This window comes from Austrofundulus limnaeus, unplaced genomic scaffold (genome assembly GCF_001266775.1).
Source record: "Austrofundulus limnaeus strain Quisiro unplaced genomic scaffold, Austrofundulus_limnaeus-1.0 Scaffold1067, whole genome shotgun sequence".
Taxonomy (NCBI): domain Eukaryota; kingdom Metazoa; phylum Chordata; class Actinopteri; order Cyprinodontiformes; family Rivulidae; genus Austrofundulus; species Austrofundulus limnaeus.
This window is the reverse complement of record NW_013953469.1, coordinates 54531-63190: the sequence shown is the minus strand read 5'-3', so window position 1 is coordinate 63190 and position 8660 is coordinate 54531. Positions and strand designations below refer to the sequence as shown.

Genomic DNA, 8660 nt, shown 5'->3' with positions numbered 1-8660 from the left:
CAACAGAGTCTGGTGAAAGCAAATCAACAGAGTCTGGTGAAAGCAAATCAACAGAGTCTGGTGAAAGCAAATCAACAGAGTCTGGTGAAAGCAAAAATACAGAGACTAAGGAAAGAAAAACCATGGAGTTGCGGAAAAGAAAAACAGATTCTGACAAAAAACAAACAACGGAGTCGGACAAACAAAAAACAACTAAGTCCACTACATCAAAAGCGCCACAAGCGGACACAACTACATCATCACAGAGCAACACAAAAACCGGTCCGCAGAGCAACGCCAGTAAAGCTGCCACACTGTCCACAGACAATAAGGGTAAACTTCTTATATTTAAAAACACCTCATCTTAAAACTATTATAGACTGTCGATATTTTCTTGGATGAGTCATTTTCATACCTGCAGAGAAGATGATGTCAGTCATCAGGCTCTTTAATTTTGAAATCCTAAACTTGGGGTAAAATTAATTGGATAGTTCCAATTAGATTTCCTCATTATTAAACTCTGGAATATTAGAGACAGTTGACTCTAAACAAACATGAATTTATCTGTAAATGTGAACATTTTGGGCCTTTTTTTTTTTTTTGCACTGATAGGAGGAGCTCCTGTTGACGGTCAGTCCCAAAAAACTACAGATACTCCTCCAAAAGTGCAACATGTAGAGATCACTGTGAATATGAGCGTCCTGGCCAGGAGGAGAACATTGAGCTGGAAACCAGGGAAAGTTATAGAAATAATAACAAAAGGTAAAAACATAACCACCGTGGTTCCAGTACTCAGAAAATGGACTCCACTCTAGATCATCATTGCAGTTATTTATTTTTTGTGTGTTGCTTGTAAAAACATCAGCTGCCTTTGTTGTTTCAGGAGATGGGAAGGTGAAATACAAGGTTATTTTTGAAGAGAAGGGGAAATGCCTTGTGTCCAGTCACCACATCGCCCCTGTTACTCTGCCACTGCTGGACAACCTGTTTGTCGGTGCTCGTGTGGTGGTGAAGAGTGAGAGCGACCAGGCAGACTTCCAGCCTGGGATACTGACAGAGGTCCCCAACAGGAAAAACCGCATGAGGTTTGTCGGTATTTCTGAACACAAACAAACTCTCTTGTCCTGTAAGAAAAGTAGTTTTAATATTTACTTTTGTAGATTCCTGGTCTTCATTGATGATCACACTCCGGTCTACTGTCCCTTACCTTCACTTCGCTTGGTGTGCAAACCATGTAAGTTTCACACAGTTAATCTTTTTGGAACATAAAAGATCATTTATATACTTTTTAACTTTACGTTTGTATGATAATCAGGGGTGGAAATTAGTGCTTGCCACTGGCCAATTGTAGGTATATGTATGAAGTGGCGTGTCAATTTATTCAATGCACAAGCTACCAAGGCAGGTTTGCAATTTGAAAAATCTGCTTCATTGCGGTTGAAAACTGGGGAGCAAAAATCAAGGTCTGTGGTAATGAGAGATAACAGAAATAAAACCAGAGTCCTCAAAAAGCCATGTATTCAATTTTGACTGTCTTGGCACTAGAATAGTTTTACCCAAACCCCACTATCTTTTGAGAACTGTTTAACATAATTGAACAGAACTTTCAGTTCTTTCCTTTGACACAAAAATGGGTTTGAGGAGAAAAAAGATTACACCTGTTGTGAATTTTAAACTTTGAATTCCAGTACTTAATTGTAGGCACACAGAAATGTTAAATTAGAGACCATCAAGGACCATGAATCGTCTAAATACCTCAAGGTTACACACAAAAAAGAAAAATGGTGGCTGGTAAAATGTGTGTCCGATACTAAATAAAAAAAATTCCACTCCTTAAGATAATGGAAAAAAAGATGCATTCAGTCTTTAAAAAGCTCATTATTGATTGAAATCCGTCCGTCCGTCCGTTTTCTGTCACTTATCCGGGGTCGGGTCGTGGGGGCAGCAGCCTAAGCAAAGAAACCCAGACTTCCCTCTCCCCAGCCACTTGGGCCAGCTCATCTGGGGGAATCCCAAGGCTGGGTCTTCCTCTGGGCCTCCTCCCAGTGGGACATGCCCGGAACACCTCACCAGGGAGGCGTCCAGGAGGCATCCTAACCAGATGCCCGAGCCACCTCAACTGGCTCCTCTCAACGTGCAGGAGCAGCGGCTATACTCTGAGTCCTTCCCGGATGACCAAGTTTCTCACCCTATCTCTAAGGGAGAGCCCAGACACCCTGTGGAGGAAGCTCATTTCGGCCGCTTGTATCTGCGATCTTGTTCTTTCGTTCACTACCCAAGGTTTGTGACCATAGATGAAGGTAGGAATGTTGACCGACTGGTAAATCAAGAGCTTCGCCTTCTGGCTCTGCTCCCGCTTCACCACGACAGACCGGTAAAGTGCCCGCATCGCTGCAGACGCAGCACCAATCCACCTGTTGATCTCTCGCTCCATTCTTCCCTCATTTGTGAACAAGACCCCAAGATACTTAAACTCCTCCACTTGGGGCAGGACCTCCTCCCCAACCCGGAGGCGGCATGTTACCTTTTTCAGGCTCAAGACCATGGTCTCGGATTTGGAGGCACTGATCCTCATCCCGGCCGCTTCACACTTGGCTGCAAATCACTCCAGTGAGAGCTGGAGATCACGATCTGATGAAGCCAATAGGACCACATCGTCCGCAAACAGCAGAGACGCAATCCTAAGGTCACCAAAACGGATCCCCTCAACACCTTGGCTGCACCTAGAAATACTGTCCATAAAAGTTATGAACAGAATCAGTGACAAAGGGCAACCTTGGCGGAGTCCAACTCACCGGAAACAAATCTGACTTACCACCGGCAATGCGGACCAAGCTCTGGCACCGGTTGTACAGGGACCTAACATTATTATTGTTATGGACAATCCATGACGAGCACAGAAGTCCAATAACAAAACACAGCTTGCGTTCAGCCCGGGGGGATGGGGGGTGCTTCCTCTCAACCACGCCTCTCCAGGTCTCACTGTCATTACCCACTTGAGCGTTGAAGTACCCCAGCAGAACGAGGGAGTCCCTGTTAGGAGCGCTCCCCAGCACCCCATCCAAGGACTCCAAAAATGGTGGGTAATCTGAACTGGTGCTAGGCGCATAGGCACAAACAACAGTCAGGACCCATCCTCCCTCCCGTAGGCAGAGGGAGACTACCTGCTCCTGGCTATCGCTCCTGGCCCAGTCTCTTTCCGACGTTTTCCTCACAAAGCTGGAACCACGACTCCGGGACTAAACCTCGCAGCAGGAACCTCATCCAAATCCCCCTGGTTCCACCGCAGGACCCCACCAGCTCTTCACCGCTCCGGATGCTTCTTCTAAACACGAGATCCATCTCCAACAAGGCTCTTCTGCTGAAAGACCTGTTCCACTCTAAAGATCTTGACTTTATGTTCCTGGTCGAAACTTAGCAGAAGAAGGATGATCATTTCCACCTAAATGAACTTCGCTCTCCCGATGACGCGGTGGTCGTGACGCCTCGGCTGAATCGGCGCGGTGGAGGTCTTGCAGCCTTACATCGGGACAGTTTCCTTTGCCGGCTGGTAAGCACAAGGACCTTTTCATCGTTTGAATCACAGACCATTAAGGTCGGATCTTCACAAACTTTTTACTGTATCCTGATTTATCGCCCCCCTGGACCAGCTACAAACTTTCTTAAAGAATTTGCAGATTTTTTATCCTCCGTCATAAAACTGGACCGCCTTTTACTGCTTGGTGACGTTAACTTTCACTTTGATGCTACAGATTGCGAGACCCGTGATTTAATCTCCATTCTGCATTGTTTTAACCTTATTCAACATGTTTCATTTCCCACTCACCAGCGTGGTCACATGTTGGACTTGGTTTGTTCTCTGGGCTTGAATGTAAAGAATGTGTCTGTTGAGGACTTGCAAATTAGCGACCATTTCGGTGTGTTTTTTGATGTTAATTCTGTCTTGGAGCCCCCTCCCCCTAGAGAGCAGATTCTGAAAAAGATTCTGAAACAGGATGCTGTTGTCACTTTTTCTGCCTCTTTTGACCCATCTGTCCTGGCTGATATAAACCAACTAGATGATTTTATCAATTTATTTGACTATCATTGTTCAACTGTTTTTAATGACAGTACTGTAACAACCACTAAAACCTCTACTGTTAAAACACCTACTCCCTGGATAAATGAGACCATCCGCTCTGCTAGACGCAACTGTAGACAGGCAGAGCATCTGTGGAAGTCATTCCGCTTAGACGTGCACAGTCTTCACCTTAGAGATCTTAGATTATCACTGCAGACCATGATGAAAAAAGCTAGGTCTCAATACTTTGCTCAGTTGGTCTCCCGCTTTGAGAAAAACCCCAGAGCCTTATTCAGCACCATTGACACGTTGGTTTCCCCAGTCATTTCCTCTCCCACCGCCCATTCTCCTGCCAGTCTCAACAACTTTCTAACACACTTTGTCGTCAAAGTTGAGAAAATCCGGTGCAGCATTTCAACTCAACCCTCTCATGCTCCATTTCACATAACCATCCCCCCTGAGATCAGTCTCAGTCCTTCCTGATCTTCTTTTGATCTGGTAACTGTGAATAATCTTGGGACCATAATCCAAAAAATGAAACCATCTGCCTCCCCTCTTGACATCTTACCTCCCAGATTCTTAAAAGCTGTTTACGACGTAGTAGGACCCTCACTTACGGACTTGCTAAACCTCTCTCTTACATCAGGATGTGTCCCATGATCCTTTAAAATAGCAGTTGTGGAACCTATATTAAAAAAGCTGTCTTTAAACCCATCTGACCTGAATAACTACCAGCCCATTTCAAAGCTACCATTTTTGTCTAAGGTCTTGGAGGAAATTGTTTCAGTACAACTAACATCGTACTTGGATGTAAATAATCTTTTCGACCACTTTCAATCTGGCTTTCGCAGATCACACTCTACAGAGACTGCCCTTCTTCGTGTATCAAATGATCTGCTGATGGCATGTACTCTGTCCTCCTCTTACTGGACCTTTCCTCTGCCTTTGACACCGTCGATCACACTATTCTACTTCAAAATCTGAAAGACATAGGGATATCCAGGGTTGTGCTAGACTGGTTCACATCATACCTCTCAGACCTCTCTTTCTCAGTCTTATTAGGCCAATCATTCTCTGACTCAGCCAAACTCACCTGCGAAGTTCCACAGGGTTCCATCCTGGGCCCAATTCTATTCCTGCTCCACCCCCCCCCCCCACCCCCCCGACTGAGGTCATCAAAAATTTCCCAGACGTATCCGACCACTTCTATGCAGATGACCTGCAGCTATACTGCTCCTTTTAATGACTCCACCACCCACAAGCTAACCTCTCTCATAAATTGTGTCACTAAAGTTAACCAGTGGCTGTCTGATAATTTGCTGCTCTTAAACCTCAGCAAGACAGAGACCTTGATCCTGGCCCCTGATAATATAATCCCTAAGATAAAAGAACATCTCGGCTCCTTGAGTTCAACTGTCCAGCAGAATGTGCGCAACCTGGGAGTAAATCTTGACTCAGATCTGTCTCTAGATAAACACATAAAGAATCTGGTTTCCACATGCTACTTCTTCGGAATATCTCTAAATTCTGACCCCTGTTGTCTACTTCAGACTTGGAAATGGTAATTCATGCCTTCATTTCTAGCCGCATAGACTATTGTAATAGCTTGTTCACCTGCCTAAACCAGAAATAATTAAATCGCCTTCAGCTTGTCCAAAACTCTGCAGCAAGACTCCTAACTCGAACCTCCAAATTCACCCACATCTCCCCAATTCTAGCAGAACTTCACTGGCAGTTCAGAATCCGGTTCAAAATCCTGGCCCTCACTTTCAGAGCTTTTCATGGCCAAGCCCCAGAATACATTAAAAGTCTCACTTCCCCTTAAAACCTCAGACGGGACCTCCGCTCACAGGATCAAAATCTCATTATGGTTCCCCTCACTCGCTTTAAGACGCGTGGTGACCGGTCCTTCTCCTCTGTGGCCCCTAGGCTCTGGAATTATCTCCCTTTTAATCTGCGCTCCGTTGATAACATTGTCTCCTTCAAGAAACACCTAAAAACCCACTTTTTTACTCAAGCGTTTAGATAACCATTCACCATTAATGCCAACCTACCTTCATAGTGAATGCTCGCCAACTATGTGTTTTTCTATGATTGAACATCAGGCATATTTTTTTCTCCTCCATTCTCTCTGTTTTGTGTATTATTTGTATATTTTGCTCTGCATTGACCGTGTGTCCGAGTTATAATTTTAGAATTTAATCTAGATTGGATGTTTCATTACGTTGCTTATGTTTTATTATGTTTTATTCTGTTTCATTTTGTCTTTCCACCATTTTACATTGTTAATGATTGTACAGCACCATGTGAATATATTTTTTGTGAAAGGCGCTTTATAAATAAAACTTTAATTACTTACTGACCGACCAACCCTCCCTCCCGTTCACCGGGGTGAACCCCAACGTACAGGCACAGAGATGGGGGGCAAAAAGTATGCCCACCTACCTACCCACCTACCCTCTCGTTCACTGGGGTGAACCCCAACGTACAGGCACAGAGATGGGGGGCAATAAGTATGCCCACCACCCACCCACCTACCTACCTAGCCACCTACCCTCTCGTTCACCAGGGTGAACCCCAACGTACAGGCACAGAGATGGGGGGCAATAAGTATGCCCACCACCCACCTACCTACCTACCTACCCACCTACCCTCTCGTTCACCGGGGTGAACCCCAACGTACAGGCACAGAGATGGGGGGCAATAAGTATGCCCACCACCCACCCACCTACCTACCTASCCACCTACCCTCTCGTTCACCAGGGTGAACCCCAACGTACAGGCACAGAGATGGGGGGCAATAAGTATGCCCACCACCCACCTACCTACCTACCTACCCACCTACCCTCTCGTTCACCGGGGTGAACCCCAACGTACAGGCACAGAGATGGGGGGCAATAAGTATGCCCACTCCTGCTCGGTGCCTCTCAGCATGGGCAACTCCAGAGTGGAAGAGTGTCCAACCCCCGATTGATTGAAAGCACAAACAAAATTTGTAATGCAAGTAGATGTAAAACTATAGCTAATATAAAATCCTTATTTTTTTAGGGGTAGAGAAGTGGGGCGGGGGTGGGCGTAATTATTTACTTTCCAGGCACATAGTTCAATTGTGAACCACAATCAAGTAACTATAATACTGTCAGTTATAAATATTCTGTATGTATCAAAAATAAATTTGTGTCTAAATGCTTTAAAATGACCTCTGTCTTTTTAAGAACCTCCTACCGTTTCTAACACTCCCACTTAAGCACGTCTTCACAACAATGGTTTAGGGAAGGGGTGCTCTATGGGGTGGGAGCTCGGCTGCAGACTGAACTCCAGGCAGGGGCTATATACAAAAGGGCGGTGCTTTCTTTAATACTACTCTGCAAGCTAAATAAACAAGTAACAAAGATAAACATTCACATCTGTGTTTTCACACACAACATTCCCATCCACAAGCCATGAATTCAGTTAAAGTAGATAAACACAAATCAATAGCATTAATATATCATTAATTAAATGAACCATAATTTCTTGAATCACAATTTGACCAACAAGCCTGTTGTTCTATTATCATTTCGTCTTGACAGTGGAAGACCCTTTGGATGACATTCCTGATGAAAACCACAGGAGTTACATGAGGGGTTATTTGAAGTCGTGGCCTTACCCTCCGCTGACGCAGTACAAGGTTGGACAGATGGTGAAAGTACATTATAACGATGCTCTGGAGAAGTGTGAGGTCTTGGAGATTGACTGCAGCTTGATTCGAGTCGTTTTTCCAGTCAGTACCCAATAATTTTTTTTGAAGTATTTTTACTATATTTTTTACATACATGTTGATGGTGTGACTGAGTTGTTTCTCTGTTATCGTGTTTAAGTGTGATCAACAAAAAGAGTGGATCTTCCGAGGCTCCATGCGCCTGGAACACATAATTAATATAAATAAGGACATGCTGACCAAACCGAATGGAGAGAAGAATGAGCCTTCCTAAGTTATGGTAAATAAATCTGAAAATGCTTTGTAGATAATGTTTATTTATTTTTTTAATTTTCTGATTCCCCCCACCCTTCTTTATATTCTTCAGGATGCTGAAGAATCCAAGAAATAACCTGGTGAACCTGTTTCAAAACAGCACAAAGTTACTCTTTGGTGCATTTGTTGGAAATGTTTTTTTTTTTTTTTTTAGGTTTCCCCTGATATTTGGTGAGGCACAAAATAGAAAGAGTACTTATTTGGTCATGAGTTTGCCTGTTCTTCCAGCTGTCAGTTTTGATAAAAGGTTTTTAAATGTTTTAATTAAAAATATATAGATTTGCTGCTTCCTGTTTGGGAGCAATCGGGGTTTGTTTCTGGGGAACACTATTCTCAAATGTTCTGTTAGAACATTTGAATGTTTTTTGGGATTCTGTGATGATGGAAAAGCTTGTTTTCAGTGTAACCTTTGGTCCATAAACATCTGAAAAAATTTGATTAGATTGTCAAACTACTACGTGTACTACCTCAGTAAAGTTTATTAAAAAATTTCAAACTTTTCATTTGATTTATATTTGTGTAGTTTTTTTTAAATAAACTTGATTGTTTAATAAATGTTTTTTTTTTTTTCTTCAAGTCAATACGAAATGTCTATAAGATATGATT

At 43.5% G+C, this 8660-nt stretch overlaps 1 protein-coding gene across 1 annotated transcript; it reads left to right on the top strand.

Annotated features, from left to right (window-relative positions):
* Positions 1-6: 6 nt before the first annotated feature.
* On the top strand, positions 7-8557 carry LOC106533985 (histone-lysine N-methyltransferase SETDB1-A; the record flags this gene model as incomplete). Its single annotated transcript, XM_014030474.1, is given in 7 exon segments — positions 7-312; positions 592-741; positions 863-1064; positions 1140-1213; positions 7612-7802; positions 7900-8019; positions 8107-8557. Coding segments are annotated over 6 exon segments (1037 nt in total), but the record flags the coding sequence as incomplete, so codon positions are not given.
* Between the last annotated feature and the right edge of the window lie 103 nt (positions 8558-8660).